At 49.4% G+C, this 17,591-nt stretch overlaps 1 protein-coding gene across 4 annotated transcripts in view; it reads right to left on the reverse strand.

The window, feature by feature from the left end:
* Positions 1 to 1,966: 1,966 nt before the first annotated feature.
* TTLL11 (tubulin tyrosine ligase like 11) overlaps positions 1,967 to 17,591 on the reverse strand; it is a 269,684-nt gene continuing 254,059 nt past the window's right edge. For all 4 annotated transcript variants that reach the window (XM_059891842.1, XM_059891843.1, XM_024999560.2 and 1 more), the window contains one exon: positions 1,967 to 2,823. In XM_059891842.1, coding sequence (XP_059747825.1) covers positions 2,528 to 2,823 — 296 coding nt within the window. In that variant the 3' untranslated portion in view covers positions 1,967 to 2,527. The remainder of the gene's footprint in view (positions 2,824 to 17,591) is intronic.

The following is a 17,591-nucleotide window of genomic DNA, read 5'->3' on the forward strand; positions in this document are numbered from 1 at the left end:
TGGCAGGTGGGTTCTTAACCACCGAACCAATAGGGAAGTCCCCTAGAATTCAGACGACTGGTTATTTTTTTTCTAAAAAATTCAATGTGTTTGGTTGGTTTGGAACCTGATGATGGCATCCCATTTTGTCAAGGGCATGCTTTCTGGAAACCGACTTCAAGAAATGATATCAAGTTAGAACTTTGTCTAAAAGATGCTTTGCTGCTCCCAGCTGCTAATAAGCGTGCAGGGACCATTTACTTGGGTCGTTAGCTGTGAAATCCATCTGCTGTGGTCACAGGGTTCTGGGAGAGCGGACAAAGGGTTTTCAAACTCATTTTCTCACAGTGGACAGTTTAGGAACACTGACGGTCCTGACCTGTGACACCAGATGGCGTGGCAGTGTGCAGAGCCCTGGGGGTCCCCAGGCAGGAAGGACCCACAAGTGCTCTGTTTGAAGCTGGATTCATACTCACCTGGGGACACAGAGCGGATGGGGCTCTGGAGTCGACTGACCTGGACTGCCACCTGACCTCCCACGTGACCTCCCAGGCCTTGTTTCCCTTCTCTGAAAATGGGAATGGCCTTACCTAAGTGCCCTGGACGACTGGAAAACAGAGCTGATGACACCTCTAAAATGGCCCTACTTGGGAGGCACTTGCTGCTCATCAGGTACCTCCCGTCTTTCCCACCTGTGGCCACCCCCTGCTTTTTGCTGGGAAAATAGAGGCATTTATTTTCTTTATAGAAAGACAAAGTCTCCCATCACTTAACAGCCCAGCATGGGCCCTGCAGGGCTCGGGGACTGCCGGGGCCCCCTGGGCGGTGGACGGGCTGCAGACCTGGGTCTGCCCTGGGCTTCTAGGAGGAGGGGAGAAGCAATGGGATGAGGGCATCACATGGGAGCCACCCTGTTGGGGCGGGGGAGGCAGACTTCACACCTTGAGGGAATGGGCGTCTGGCTAGAGGGAAGGTGAGGCAAGGATCAACAGACCCCCACCCCACCCCCTAAACTGCCCAACAGCTGGAGCGATCTTAGATTAACAGCATTCCCTTTGGGTTGAAAAAAATTCCAGAGAGGATGACTCCCAGCTGGGCATTTCAACAGACACTTTTTGAACACCTATGAGGGACCAAGGTCTGTGCTGGACCTTGATGCAACTGCTCCCACTGGTTGGAGTGAAGGGGATTTGGCTCAGAGACAGGGAGGAGTGTTAGGAGGAAAAGGAAAAGCAGGGGAAGGAAGATGTCTGTGCTGGTCTAGGACACATCTCTGACCCTTCCTGGATCCTACATTCGTGAGCGTTTTCTGAGCCTTACTGTGTGCCAGGCACCATGCTAACGAATGCCGTCCAAGACCCTTCATTCTCCTCCCTCAGAGCCTGATGGTGAGCTCCTTCCAGGGCCCTCCAGGGTCCTTTATAAACAGGGACCTTCTGGGAAGGGCCATGTTAACCCCAAACCCAACAGCATTCTGGGGAGATTGGCTGTACAAGGGCAGCTTCTCGTCTGCCTGTGGTCAGCGGGCCCTGGACCCTGACTTGCCTGTGGCCATTTTCCAAAGTGCTCCCTTCCGCTGCTTCTGAAGCTTCCCCTCTGAGACGGGCAGGGTTGGGGGGTGGATATCTGGGGACATGAATGGTAAGGGTCTCGTTGAAGGGAGAATGTGACTCCCCTTTCCCCAACACTTCTAATGTCAAGCTCTGACTCGCTCTGATCCTTACGCAGGGCTTATAGACACATTCCTCCCCTCTGAAGCCTCCACCTTCCCCAGGGCTCCCCACACACTCTGGGCACACATGGTGATTGCCCCACCGTGGAGAGCTCTGATCAGAGGACACATGACTGGGGAACCCCTGCTGTGGGGTCAAACCAAATGGGACAGAAGGTGGCTCACAGGCTGCAGCCAGCTCTGAGACTCCAGGAGCCTTCCTGAGCTGCCTCTCAGTGAAATCTGTATCTTAATGAGTAACACATGGAACACTGCTGACAACAGACAAGCTCATGAAATCAGCCAGGTCGGTCTGTTAACTGCACCCACGCAGCACATGATTGGGGTGGGACAGCGTGCAGGCCTCCTGGGTATTTCCACTTCATTTTCACAGAACGGGGTGGTAGGAAGTCAAACATGATGTTCCTAGGCTCTAACCATATTCTCCCTGGGGGCCCCCCCGGGCAGACCCCAGATGCAGCTGCCTTGAGTTCTTTCCATGGCCCTCCCTCTTGAGGTTGTTGGTGCCCCCCACCCTGCCCCAAACACAGCAGCTTTTTATCCCCAGTTGTGGCTTCCCACGAGCCCAGAAGAGAAGAGGCCATTTTGGATATCATATGTCCGCTGATGGCTTGCGAGCAGGTGGGCCACCAAGAGGTGCTGGGAAGGAGAGCGGGCGAGAATCAGGCGGGCTCGCCAAGCGCAGCTCAGCAGAACGCGGAGACGAGGAGCGGGATCTCGGGCTGGGACTTAGCATCCTGCCATCTCTCCACCAGCAGGAAGCCCGGGGGTGGCGTCTTTCAGGCTCAGCCTTCTTCCGGGAAGACAGAGCGGCCCTCAGGACAGGGTGTGTCTGGAGTGGGAGACCTTGTGGGCGCCATCTGTGCAGGGCTGGGGCCGGCCCTCGGCCGGTGGGGCTGGAGGCGCGGCCTCCTGCGGGGTTCCGCTGGGCTGGAGCCGGCTCCCTGACGATGTGCCGCTGCGGCCACACACTAGGCGCTTCTCGTCCAGCAAGGACAGGTGGTATTCACACAGGTCGATCAGCGAGGCCACCTGCTCGTGGAGCGGCAGCATCTTGAACTTCCTCTGGGCCAGGTAAAAGAAGGCCTCCACGAAGGCCTGCAGGCACATCCCTGTGGACGAGAGACCGGCGTTAGGGGGACTTGGTGTGCGCGCGCAGGCGCCCTGGCTTCCCGACGCCAACCACCAGGCTCTCTCCCCACCGCCGTTTCCTTTGGAGAGGAAACAGGGCCGTCTCAGCCTGCTTGACCAGCGCCCGGCCAGCTGGGCGTTCACAACCACTCGCAGATTCACCCTTTAAGCTGCCCTGTGAAGAAGGTTCAATAACCCAGTTTTACACATGGGAAACTGAGTCTCAGAGAACTGGAGAGACCTGGGCAAAGTCCAGTGGTAGAAAGCCGTAGGGCTGGGATTTAAACCTAGCCCAATGCCTTATTCTCTTGCGTCGCCATCAAATGTTCCCATTAAAACCCAGCCCACAACTTTTATAATAAGGGAGAGGGTGTGAAGATGAGTCCAACTTGATGGCCATTCTATAACCTCATGGAAAGTGCTAGGTGCTCAGTCATGTCTGACTCTTGGTGACCGCATGGACTGTAGCCTGCCAGGCTCCTCTGTCCCTGGGATTTCCCAGGCAAGAATACCAGAGTGGGTAGCCATTCCTTTCTCCAGGGGATCTTCCCCACCCAGGGATCGAACCTGGGTCTACTCATACTGCAGGCAGATTCTTTATCATCTGAGCTACCCAGGGAAAGCCCTCATAGGCATGTCAGTTACATTTATCGAAATCCACAAATTGTACCTTAAGTTAAAATCTGTGCATTTTGCTACATGTAAATTTTACCTCAAAAAGTAAAACATATCTGACCCCTTCTCTATACTCAAAACTATATTCTGAAAGGTATTAATAGGAAACCCCATTTTGCGCCTGGAAGGTTCTTCTATTTTGCCTCGTAAATTCCTACTCCTTCTTGGGATTTGAGCTGAAAATCACTTACTCAGCAAACCCTCCTCTGAGTGCCAGGTAAGATCCAGCCCCTGGTAGAGGCTTCTTGCCTTTTTCTTGGTAGCACCTTTGGCGGCTAGTTCAGGGTTTTATTTGCGCGGTTCACTGACAATCTCTAGCTTCCCTGCTGGACTGTGGGCTCCAGCTCACCTCAGTCCCCCCCAGCGCCAGGTCCCCAGAAGATGCTCCATACAGAGGGACTGACTACGTGAGTGAATGAACGAATGAGTCAGCACCAGGCGCTTCACAGACATGCCTTTGCAAGGTCACTATTATGATGTCCCATTTTACAGATATGGAAACTAACAATCAGAGACGTTGAGTAACTTCCCTAAGGTCACACAGCCAGGGAACTGTGGCTTGGAAATTCACACTCTGACTCCCAATTCTCTTAACCAAGTTGTGCCTCGCAAAAGGTTCTGAGTCTTCCCAACATCCTAGTGAAAGTGAGCTCCATGACCCAAAATCATGGGGCTCCCTGGGCTCCTTGGGGAAGATGGCTCTAAGGCTGGACCAAATGCCACATGGTACTTTTAGAGAAGCCAGCTCCCACTCGTAATCCACACCTTCCCAGGGGCCTTGCTTCCTTCTCAGACAAACTGGTTGCCTGCTCTGTCACTGTAGGCGGAAGCCTGGCCTGGAGTTCGTAAATATTGGATGATATATGGACCCTGGGATCTGAGAGATCTTTTTGTGTTGGAAACTTGAGCTGAGCAAAGACGTTGCTTTTTTGTTTTTTGTTTCTAATCTTCTAAGTCCATCAAAGCTTTTTTTTACTCAGCTTCTCTTGACTCCAGACGCTCTGCAAGTCCCCTGCTTGGTCTTGACAGGAGCTGATACAAAGAACAGTAACCCTTTTAATGTAAACAGAGGCCTGGTACCGACCAAGACGGAGGGGATGAGGCCTGAGCCTGTATGAGGAGACAGACGTTTTCTAATCACTGACTCTGGGCCAGGGCTGTCCTAGGGTGTGCGTGTGTGTGTGTGTGTGTGTGCACGCACAGTCAGCGGGAGGGTCCAGGACATGCAGGCTGAAGAGGCTGGGATCTAAAACCAGAGAAAGCCGGGGCAGTCCCAGCCCCCAACTTCACAAGTGTATGATCTCCAGAGCGCCGCTGCTCCAAGTGTGGTCGGCAGACGGGTGCCGGGCCCAGGAACGGCATGCCCCTGGTCGCTGACAAGATAAGGAGCTCAGGCCAGAATGTAAATCACCCTCCTCATCAATCACATGGTTCAGTTCAGCTGGCAGTGCTTTGCGGCAAGACTTTCCGTTTATAAAGGAAGCCGCACGTATTTACATGCTAGCTTGAGTCTCCTATCCAGGACTGGAAGAACAGTGCGTGACTGCAAGTTTCATAGCTCTGGGGTCTACAACCCCCCACCCTCACTTTAACCACAGTCTTGTCAAAAAATTCAGATTCCAGGATGGGGCCCAAGACCCTGCATTTCTGCCAAGCTTCCCAGTGGTACCCAGGCTGCTGGTCTCTGGAGCACGCACTCTGAACAGTGAGGACTGAGCACCTTTTACTCAACAAACACCCATTTCCTTCCCTTAATTGGAGGCAGACTGTGATTAGAGCAATAACACACCCCCCAAAATACAATTAAGACCTCTTTCGGGAGAAAAAAGTATGGCTAAATCATTGAGAAATCATTATCAATATCTCATTATTGATAAAACGAGAAATGGGGTTGACTGTGTTATCCTTGGTTTTCTTTTTGCTCATCTACATTTTCGGATTTTCTATTGTACTGCCTGCCAAGTCGCTTCAGTCGTGTCCGACTCTGTGCGACCCCATGGACTGCAGCCTACCAGGCTTCTCTGTCCATGGGATTCTCCAGGCAAGAACACTGGAGTGGGTTGCCATTTCCTTCTCCATTCTATAGTACACACATGTGCAATTAAAAAATAATGCAACTGGAAAATCTAGAGAGTGGAAAAAAGTGATGCTGGGACAGCTGCTTCTAATCATGAAGACTTTGCTACTATTTGAAGTCATTGCTTTGAAAAATTAGAGTGCAAACTTTCTGCATACATGTTCTGCTTTGATAAAAAGTTTATATAAAGTATACGCACGAGGATGAAGGGGAATGGACATTACTGACTCCTGCATGGGTCACGTACACGATGCCAGTGCTCCGACCCTCACTACACGTCCCACTGTGCAGATGAGAAGACTGAGGCCCAGACAGATCACATAACTTGCCCTCAGGTCACATGCTGGTAAGCGGCAGGGCTGGGATTTGAACCCAGGCCTCAGGCTCTGCTGATTCTGTTCAGAAGCTGTGTTGGAATACGGACTGCAGCTCCACCCCAGGGTTCTTGGTTCTGAAGGTCTGAGAACTTGCGCTTTGAACACATCCCCAGATGGTGACGAGGCTCCTAGTCGGGACCCCACTTTGAGAACCTGTCCCTGCCTCGCCTCCTCCTGCTGCCAGGTTCAGTCTGTTCTTTCTCCACTCTGAAAGCCCATCTGCAAAAAGGGGCCTGCTTGCAAAAGGGCTGGCCCCTGAAACTGACAGAAGCTTGACTTTGGGCTAAAAATGTCTGCCTTTTAAGACACTCTGATTGAAAGCAGACTTGCAATCAGTTATTTTTAAAAGACTAATGATGGAGCTGGAAAAGCATGAACTTGTTCCAACTCTGCATTAAGTCCTCTCTTGGTTTCTGAGAAACCACACATCCCCGGTTTCTTCTAGCGTCACGGCTTGACCACTAAGCGGGGGCGGGGGTGGATGGGTGGCAAGCTCTATTGCCCTCTGCCAGGCCCTGCCCTTCTCTGTCTGTGCTGATGGAGTGTGGGCCTGAAAGGTTCTGGTAAGCCAGGCCATAAGGGCCCTGTGGACCAAGGTGGGACTTCGCATCTCATGCTGAGGAAGACAGGTGGCCACTGGGAGGTTTCCAGGTGACATGGTCAGGTGTGTGCTGTGTTGACAGCAAGTGGCAGGGGCACAGGAGAAAAAAATCGGGAAGATGCATTAGGGGGTTACTGGGCTGGTCCTATCAGGCGAGGGCTGATAGCGACTTGGACAGGGCAGCAGTGAGGGGTGGTGGCGTGGTGAAAGGTGATGAGGTTCTGGATAGAATCTGGGGGTCGTGCCTATGTCTCTGAGGGGCCAATGGGGTGGATGGGGGCATGAAGGCGAGTCAGGAGTCCTCACGAAGAAGGGGCTCTAACAGCAGGCTGAGGGGACTGGCCTTCCCCTCAAGGCCTGTGTTTTGCTAACATTTTATCTGTAAAATAACCTGGGGACCTTGCCGGAAATGCAGGTTCCTGTTCCTGTCCCCTGGAGGCTGTCTGTTGGTGATGAGGCCCAGATACTGCTTGTAACTGCAGCGCTGGGGATCCTACACTCAAGGGTGATCAGGAAGCTTTGCGATGAACATTCCCTCTTGGCTGTCTCTTGAAGGGCTCTTGAGGAGGCAGTGGAGTGAAGAAGTTGAGAGCATGGTCTTTTGAGAAACCTAGCGCTGGACTAGCCCTGCCATGGGTGATCAAGAACCTCTAGGGGTGCAGAGAACAAGCTCTCTCCTCTGAAATCCCACTGCCCGCCTGTCTCTACCATCTTCATCTGTGTGAGCTGCCAAATATTGTAACACAACACCATAGCCAGGGTGGCTCAGACAACAGTTGTTTATTCTCTCAACAGTTCTGGGGGTGGAAAGTCTGAGATCAGAGTGCTAGCATGGTGTGGTTCTGGTGAGGGCTCTCTTCTTGGCTTGCAGACAGCCACCTTCTCTCTGTGGCTTCCCAAGGCAGAGAGAGAGAGAGAGAGAGAGAGAGCCAGCAATTTGGCATCTCTTCTCATAAGGACACCAGTCCTATTGGATCAGGGCCTCACCCTTATGACTTCATTTAACCTTAATTACTTCCTCAGAGGCCCCAACTCCAAAAACAGTCATACTAGGGTTCCAACATATGACTGAAAGTGGGGGGTAGGGCATGCTTTAGTCCATAGCGCCCTGGTCTGTAGCTTGGTTCTGCTGAGGTGCAGCCAGTACTTGCAGTCTCTCCTGCCATTTACCAGGTCTTCGAGATTACTTGAGCTATTTAGGAGAAAATGTAAGAAACCCTGCCCCTCTCCCCTGCTCCTCCACCAGCCCTGGCGGATCACTCCTTACAGCTCTGATGCGGAGCTGGAAGCATCTCTTTGGTAACATTGCTTCAGTGACCCATTACAGTAAAAGGGATGAAAGGAAACAATAGCACTTCATATTCTTTGACCCTTCATTATGTGCAAGCCTTGGGCGAAGGGCTGCACTTGCATTATTTAACTGAATGAATCTCTCAGAAATCTCAGGGAGCAAGTGTGACCATCAATCTCGTTTTATATTCAAGAGACTTGTCAAAGTCATACAGCCAATAAGGTGCCTGAGCCTAGGATTGTTCCCGTAACTTTTTGACTCTGCTGAGGCTTCAAGAGCCGTCAAAGAGATGGCCAGGTCGGGGTGTTAATTCCAGTCACTTAGAAGGAAGAAATGACGCTGCCTTGCAGTGAATGAGGGAGCCCACCTCCCACCACTCCCATTTCTGCTGGATGCCAGCAAGGAGGTGCAGAACCGTCCCCCAGGTTTCGCAAACAGGCTTTCCCCTCCTGCCCGCTGTGCCTGAAGATCAGCTGCTGAGTGTTTTTCTTAAACTTCATTTGGGTTCATGGATCTCGCTGGAGAAAGCAACCCTTGGAACCTTCCAGTGTAGCCATCCACGTGGCTCTTGCCGAGATGGCCACTTGCATATAGGATGCAGCCCCTGACAGGCTGTGGCCTCATTCTGTCCATCAGCCTGGTGAGAGAGGGCCCACTGGCTCCTGGCCCCCAGCCTGCTGCTCTCCACGCCCAGGGAGGGGCTCTTGATCACTGGACTTAAGGACAGTGCTGGCGGCTGCGCCTTGATAATCTCATCATCTACTCTGGGGCTTAAGGATGGAAACAAGAATAATGTGGTCCGTGTGTAGAGCACCTGCCAGTTTACAAAGAATATCCGTTTTCTCATCTGGTTCTCTGAGTCGCTTTCAGAAGAGGATGTTATTACAAGGATTCCCCACTTACAGTTGAGACCCAGAAAGGCCAAGTGGCTTGTCTAGGTCCCCTTAAGTGGACGAGGCGGCATTTAAACCTTAGCTGACTCTCAAACCCACAGTTCTCTTTCCAACACAGTGTTCTTTCTTAACATCTGACATTTATGTATTATTTTATAGTTTATAGAGCACATTTGCATATATGATATAATTAAATCCAAATCATTGTCGACAGCCAGAGATATTACCCCACACTGAATATGAGATATATTTTTTTCCCCTCTCAAATATACCTGTGCTTCCTTGCTAGTAATTCTATTTCAAAATATTGGTGTGCTGGGTTAGGACAGCTATTCGCTGATTCTTTCTCTCACCCCAACCTTTAAATCTCTTTCTCATTGCTCACCTGGAAGAGAGGTTTCTGTCTCATAGTGACTTTTTAAATGTGCAAGTATACAGGCTTTCTGTTTGGAATCGGTGGTGGGAAATAAAGCTGAGTGATCTTGACTAGAATTACTTTAGTGGTTCCTCTCTGTGCAGCAGAACGCTCCCCAGAAGAGCTATGTGAAGGCTGCACCGACTCCGAGGTGGTTAATCACGAGGATCTGTCTTCTCCCCATTGTTGGGGTGGCTTGCAGTCTGCTCTGATCTGTAGCTGCAGTTGGTCCCCCGAAGCATTACCATAGTCCTTCCCCCAGGCCTGGGGCTGGGGTCTCAAAGGGCTCCACTGCAGGAGATGAAAACTGGGCCTTTCCCGAGAAATGGCATCTGGCTCCATGGAGGAATGACTGATTGGGCTGGCCTGGTTCCCTCTCTGCTGCGTGCTAGCTGTCTAGTCTTTCGGGAGCCAGTTCTCCTCTGGAGGGCTTGGTTTCTATGTCTGTAAAGAGTGGCTTTTATCAAGCACTCCCTAGAAAAAGCCCAATGCAGCGCTTGAAAAATACCAGTCATCTCCCTGCTTTAATGCCTGCCCTTTCACCTCCCGCTGCCTGGAGCACTATCATGACGCTGGCTTCATTTGCTTCTTCTACTGCACTAACCAACCGGCTCATCTCCACACTAGGCTGTCCTGCGGCTGGGGAGCCTGCGCCCCCATCTCTAGCTGGCACAGAGCAGGCTTTCTGGAAGTGTTTGTGGAATCAATGAGCCAACTGACTGGGATTACAGGAGGAAAAATTATGCTGCGGGGTTAGAGGACCTGGATTATCACCTGGTCTCTGCCCTCTGCGTGTCGTGGCTTTGGGCCAATTACTCCCCCTCTCTGGGCCTCACGTTCCCCTTCAGTAAAATGGGCAGAGGATTGGGTCATTTCTCAGGATTCCAGAAGTGTTAGGAGGGATAGTGGCTTCTGAATGTTTGAAAAATAATAACTGGGCTTCTCTGCTGGGTCAGTGGTAAAGAATCTGCCTGCCAATGCAGGAGACACGAGTTCGATCCCTGATCCAGGAAGATCCCATATGCTGTGGAGCAACTAAGCCTGTGCGCCACAACCCCCGAGCCTGTGTGCCTAGACCCTGTGCTCCACAACAAGAGAAGTCACCGCAGTGAGAAGCCTGCGCACGAACTAGAGAGCAACACCCTGCTCTCCACAGCCAGAGAAAGCCCACGCAGAAACGAAGACCCAGCACAGCCAAAAATAAAATAAACAAATTGTTTAAAAAAAGAATATCTTTAAAAATTCTATCATAATAATTAAAACCTCAAACCACGTTTATTGAAGATGTTCTGCCGCCCCGACTCACGCTGTGCATTTTCCCTGCACGTGTCCCTTCAATCTCACAACAACCCTGAGAGCCTGGTCCTGCTGAAATTCACACTGTGCAGCTGAGATGGCTGAACCCAGAGAGGCCTGGCCACTTGCCCAGGGTCACATTTCCTGTGCCCCAGTTCGCACTGTCCAGGGTGGCGGTACTGGGTCCCCCACTGCTGGTCTACACTATCTCATCCCAAAACTGATGGAAACTTCCTCAAGGCTCAACCTTTAAGGGACAGAGGAGACAGCCATTCCCCTGTAGCTGGGGAACGGAAGTCTCACGCACAGAGTTCTTGTATCTAGGCATTGCAGCAGCGAGTCACCATCACCTTGGTCCTTGGCTAGATGGAAAAATTACTAAGTGTCAGGAGTGAACCATAAATAGACCTTGGATAAAAATCATTACCCCCAGAAGCCCGCAGCACCCACATAACAAACATAAGCAAAGATGAAAGCAGTTATTCCATCATTTCATTAATCGCAGGTCACACCGCTGGCGGGCACAGAGTGGCCTGAAGGTCCCGCTCCAGCCCCAGCCAGGGTCACCCCTGATTCCATCACGAGGCGGATGCAAACTCCTGAGTCATCGTCTGGGGAGATGGGCTGCAGGGCTGGTCACCACTTCCTGCCACCTCCTTGGTGCTCTTCCAGATGCTTCTGGTGGGATTAATGGCTCCCATGGACCTTCTGAGGCTCAACATTCATCCCTCAGCAGGGGTCACGATCTCTGGCTTGGAAAGGACTTCAGAGATCACAGAATCCAGGCCCTTCGAGCACCACAACACCACTCGGTAAGAAGTAATGAGTAGCTGGCATAGAGCACATGCTTTGTATGCATCAGGCACTGGGGTGAGCTCTTTATGGGGTGCCTCTACCTCACCCTCAAAACAAAATCTAGGGACTTCCCTGGCGGTCCAGTGGTTAAGACTCCACGCTGCCAACACAGAGAGCATGGGTTCAATCCCTGGTCAGGGAGCTAAAATCCCACATGTCATGCAGTGCGGCCAAAAGATAAATAATAATAGTAACTTTAAAATAAATAAATAAAAACAAAAATACAATTTTTTTTTCCCCTATTCTATACATAGTAACTTGAATCTATTAATCCCATACTCCTAATTTATTTCTCCCCTTTGGTAACCATACATTTTTTTTCTATGTCTGTGAGCCTATTTCTGCTTCAAATTTAGGTTCATTTGTATTATTTTTTAGATTTCACATGTAAGTTGTATCATATAGTATTTGTCTTTCTCTGACTTATTTCACTAAGCATAATATTCTCTATGTCCATGCATATTGCTATAAGTGGCAATATTTAATTTTTAATGGTTGGACAATAGTCTATTGTATATATACACTGCATTTTCTTAAGTCAAGTATCTGTTAATGGGCCCTTGTGTTGCTTCCATGTCTTGGATATTGTAAATACTGATGCTGTTTTTTAATATTTATCTACTTATTCATCATTTTCAGTTATTTATTCATTAGTACATTTGTTTTGTATCTTTTGGAGTGCAGGCCTTTCAGTGACAAATTCTCTCAAATTTCATCTGTCTAAAAAGTCTTGATTCTGGCATTTTTAGAAGATATTTTTTCTAGCTATAAAATTCTATATAACTGTTTGTTTTTCTTTCAGCGTTTTTTTTTTTTTTTCTCCTGTAATTGAGATCTAATCTTACTGCATTGTGGTCAGAAAAGATGCTTGGAATGATTTCTATTTTTTTGAATTTACCAAGACTAGCTTTATGGCCCAGGATGTGATCTATCCTGGAGAAGGTTCCATGTGCGCTTGAGAAAAAGGTGAAATTCATTGTTTTGGGATGAAATGTCCTATAGCTATCAATTAGGTCTAACTGGTCTATTGTATCATTTAAAGTTTGTGTTTCCTTGTTAATTTTCTGTTTAGTTGATCCATCCATAGGTGTGAGTGGGGTATTAAAGTCTCCCACTATTATTGTGTTATTGTTAATTTCTCCTTTCATACTTGTTAGCATTTGTCTTACATACTGCGGTGCTCCCATGTTGGGTGGATATATATTTATAATTGTTATATCTTGTTCTTGGATTGATCCTTTGATCATTATGTAGTGACCTTCTTTGTCTCTTTTCACAGCCTTTGTTTTAAAGTCTAATTTATCTGATACGAGTATTGTGACTCCTGCTTTCTTTTGGTCCCAATTTGCATGGAAAATCTTTTTCCAGCCCTTCACTTTCAGTCTGTATGTGTCCCCTGTTTTGAGGTGGGTCTCTTGTAGACAACATATGTAGGGGTCTTGTTTTTGTATCCATTCAGCCAGTCTTTGTCTTTTGGTTGGGGCATTCAACCCATTTACGTTTAAGGTAATTACTGATAAGTATGATCCCGTTGCCATTTACTTTATTGTTTTGGGTTCGAGTTTATACACCATTTTTGTGTTTCCTGTCTAGAGAATATCCTTTAGTATTTGTTGGAGAGCTGGTTTGGTGGTGCAGAATTCTCTCAGCTTTTGCTTGTCTGAAAAGCTTTTGATTTCTCCTTCATACTTAAATGAGATCCTTGCTGGGTACAATAATCTGGGCTGTAGGTTATTTTCTTTCATCATTTTAAGTATGTCTTGCCATTCCCTCCTGGCTTGAAGAGTTTCTATTGAAAGATCAGCTGTTATCCTTATGGGAATTCCCTTGTGTGTTATTTGTTGTTTTTCCCTTGCTGCTTTTAATATTTGTTCTTTGTGTTTGATCTTTGTTAACAAAAATACAATTTTTAAAAAGCAAACCTCTTAAAAAAAATCCAGGTGGCTGGTGCATTTCTGATTTCCATTTCACCCTGTGGTTGTTCACCTGTGTTTAGTGATATAGCGAAATTTTGCTTTTGTCTTGGCTGTTTATTAGTTGGATGCTACAGCTTCTGGGGTGCAGGAGATAGAGACGGTCACCTGGAGCCCCACAGCCTGGAGGTGGCGGCGGGGATGCGAGCCCAGCTCTGAATCTGCCCTCCCGACCCTGGGTCACACAGAGAGGCAGGGAAGGGGCCATAAGTCTCGGGCCAGCAGGAAGAGCATGGTTTCTGGTGCTGTCTCTCTGGCTCCTGCCATTTCCCTGTGAGGTGCTGAGTCAAGGATGCCCACCCTGACATTGCTGATGGTGGTCATCTATCCCTCAGTTGAACACTTCCAGTGATGGGGGGGTGGGCAGTCTCATCACCTCCCTAGGAGGCCCTGTCTCGCTGTGTGCTCTCTGCCACTGGGGTGAAATATGCAAAGCTTCTGTACTGGCTCTGCTTTTCCAGAGAACAAATCTAACTCTTCCCCACCATGGACTTGCTCTGAGAGGATTTGTGTAAGGCAGCAACTAGAGCAATTCAATTCCACAGACTTTTGCTGACCACCAATCAGGGGGATACGGAGCCAGGCAAGCCCTCATCCCTCATCTGAAAGGAGGGAGGGAGGAGAAGGGAAGGGAGGGGAGGGAGGGGGTGGGACCAGGAGAAGGAAAGGTTAGACAGCAAAGGAAGAAGCAGATGATGCCTGTGAGAGGCAGGAAAGTGGAAGAGCCTAAGGGAGGAGGGGCACGTGGTCTGGAGTCAGTGCCCAGTGCCCCCAGATCATCAGGGTCTCCCTCCCGAATTGTGCCCACTGGCCAGCAAACAGACCCGGTCTTGCGTTAAAAGGCTGCTTTGACATTGCATCCATGAGTCACCTTTCCATCTCTGCTCCATGCTCAGCCAAATTTCCCAAAGGGATGCTGGTGCAGGCCCCGTCTCCACAGCCTCCCCTCCGGAGCCTCAGGTGGCTGGTTCCCTACCTCGCCACCAAGCTGCTGTCGCCAAATGACTGGCCACCTTCCCTCCCCCATCTTCTTAGCTCGCTCCCTCTCTGCATTTGTCCTTGTGGAAGTGACAGGGACAGAGTAAAAGGACAAAGTAGGTGATCACATGGTTAATTCCCCTAGGGGGATTGTAAGTAGAAAAACCATGGGAGACCCCCGTAAGTTAAGGATTACTCAAGAAAGCAGGTTTGCTTAACCAAAAAACCAAGCGGGCTTAGCCACAAAAGCAGGTAACACTGGCACGCGACGTGCCCCCAAACAATAAAACAGCAGCGGCAAGGGACCCACATCCTGCCCGGTGGGCTCAGAAAGTTAATGACCCCCAGGATGAAAAGGTACTCTCTGTACAGAGACCTGAAATAATTTTTACAGTCCCGGCTTGACCGTGTAGGGACAAAAAAACTCCCGTGTCCAGCCTGGAAAAGGAGCTGAAGATGGAAGCACGGCATCTACTCAAGAATGAGAAAGAAAGCGGTCTTCTCCACTGCCCCCTCCCCCGCCCCAGTTTTCCTTTGATTATAAAACTGTAGCTCAGTAAGTTCTCAGGGTATGGCACTCTCTCGCTAGCCTACCTGTAAGCCTCATAAGCATCCTATTGTAATAAATTACTTCTCATCCATCACTTTGCCTCTCACTGAATTCTTTCTGTGCTGAGACATAAGGACTATGGTATTAGAGTTCTTCAGAGCGGTACCCCCCCAACCCCAGAAATGCCATCTAATGGTTTCAGCAGCCCCTCCTGGGACACTCTCTCCCCTGCTTTTCTTTGTCTGTCTCTGGGAACTCCAGGCTCGGGCTCTCCCAGGCTTCACTGGCTCTGCTGTGCATGGGGTCCTGCAGGGCTCTCCACCTGGGCTCAGCTCTTGTCTCTCCCTGTCATTCATTCCCTAGGCTTTAAATATCCTCTGTGAAATCAATGCCATTGAATCGTTATTTCCAGGCCTCACTACTTTTTCTTTTTTGCCCACTGGGGTGTCTCATCAGCATCTCAGAGAGCCCGTTAGCAATGGATCTCCGGGTCTTCTTTTCCTGACGTCAACCCCATTTAAATAAATTATCTTCACCCTCCTGGTTGCTCTAGCTGGAATTCTGAGAGCCATCGTTGAACCCTTCTCCCACAGTCCCTGCCTCCCCCCAGCACCCCAAATACTTTCCACCCAGCTCCCTACCTCCCTCATCCTCCCCACCCTCTGCCTGCAAGACCATCACTCTCCTGAACCCCTACACAGCCTCCCAGCTGGCTGGTGTCCCAGCTTCTAACACCGCATCCAGAATGACCTTTCAGAAACATGAGTCAAGCTGTGTATTCCCCTGCTTTAAGATCTTCAACAACGTTCAGAACAAATCTACATCCTTAACGTGCTGTCAGCGCACGGTAAGATCCAGGTAGGATCCAGCTCTTGCCTGTCTCTGCAGCGGGGCTGCCCCGTGAGCCGGAGAACCCCCTGCTCTGATGAAACCCTCTTTCCCACCGCCTCTCCCTGGGGAGCACTTGGATCTTGGCTCCAATGTTACTTTTACTGACAGTTTTCCCTGACCCATTTCCTTATTAGGTCTTCTCTGCTATCCTCTTTAAAACTTACTTCCTGGAACTCATGGTAACATGTAATTAAGTGTTTATTTCTGTGTTTCTGGGCTTAATGTCCATCTGTCTTTGCTACCATGCTGTCAGGGGTGTGGGGTCTGGGGGGTCTGTCCTATTGGTCACTTGCACCTGTGCCTGGCAAGTGGTAGGTGCTCCCTGGCCATTAGCTGACTAACTGAATGAAATCAGTTAGTATAAAGATGTGGAAGCAACAGATGAATGGCTAAAGAAGACACACACACACACACACACAGTAGAATGTTACTCAGCCACAAAAAGAGAATGACATTTTGCATTTGCAGCAACATGGATGGGCGTGGAGGGCATTGTGCTAAGTGCGATAAGTCAGACAGAAAAAGACAAATCCTGCGTGATATCACTTATATGAGGAATGTAAAAAATACAACAAACTAGTAAATGTAACAAAAAAGGAGCAGACCCACAGATACAGAGAACAAACCAGCGTGTGTGGGGAGGGCCAAGATAAGGGTTGGGCGGGGAGACATACAAGCTATTAGGTGTAAGGTAGGATGGATTGTACACCGTGGGGAATATAGCCAATATTTGGAAATAACTGTAAATGAAAAGTAACCTTTAAAATTGTATAAGTTTTTCTAATTAAAAATTTTAAATTAAACAAATGAAAAATAAATCATTCTACTGCTCAAAAAAAGAAAGAAATCTATAGGCGTAATGCGTGGTACACAGTAGGTGTTTGGTAAATGGCCGTCCTCTCCTCCCTTCCTGCTGCTTGGGTCGCTGATGCTATGAGCACACTTTTTAAAAAAAATAATTGTATTTAGTTAGTTATCTTTGGCTGCGCTGGGTCTTCATTGCGGTGCGCAGGCTTCTCGTTGCGGTGACTTCTCTTGTTGTGGAGCACGGGGCTCTAGAGCATGTGGGCACGAGTAGCTGTGGCACATGGGCTAAGTTTATGAGCACGCTTTTAGCATCTATTTAGTGCAGAAGGAATCCAGGCTTTACGCCACACACATCTAAGGTCAATGGCAATAGGTGGCCTCTGCTCATTCACTTCACTCTCAGAGCACATTTTCTGTGTACCCTGTCTGGCTCTTGGGTCAGTTCAGTGAGAGGACTTAGATGTTAAGGGGGCCCAGTCTGGCACTTGGAAGACACCCCACAAATCTGAGCTTCTTTCCTTATTATCTTTAGATGATGAAAGGGGCCAAGGCTGGCCCAGAAACAGTGTGCTGCGGTCCTGGAGGGCAGAGGCTCAGAATCACCATCCCATTGTAGTTGCTCCTTATTTCCAGATAATAGGTGACCTGGGGGACGATAGGTCACCCCTGGTGGGTGGTTCAGTGGTAAAGACTATGCCTGCCAATGCAGGAGATGCGGGTGCAATCCCTGGGTTGGGACGATCCCCTGGAGAAAGAAACAGCCACCCACTCCAGTATTCCTGCCTGGGAAATCCCATGGACAGAAGAGCCTGGTGGGCTACAGTCCATGGGATCGCAAAGAGCTGAACATGACTGAGCGATTAAACAACAATAGGTCACCCTAACTCACCCACCAAATGCAGCCCTCTTCCCTAATCCCCAGGACCAAGGCCTGTCTGTCCTCAAGAAGAAGCCCCACCAAGGAGCTCCGAGGACCCGGCCTGTCACTTGGAGAGATGATGGGAGGCAGATCAGTGTCAAAAAATAAGACAGAGAAGTGGGTTTCAACTTGACTTCTATTAAGAATGTCA

This window comes from Bos taurus, chromosome 11 (assembly GCF_002263795.3).
Source record: "Bos taurus isolate L1 Dominette 01449 registration number 42190680 breed Hereford chromosome 11, ARS-UCD2.0, whole genome shotgun sequence".
Lineage (NCBI taxonomy): Eukaryota > Metazoa > Chordata > Mammalia > Artiodactyla > Bovidae > Bos > Bos taurus.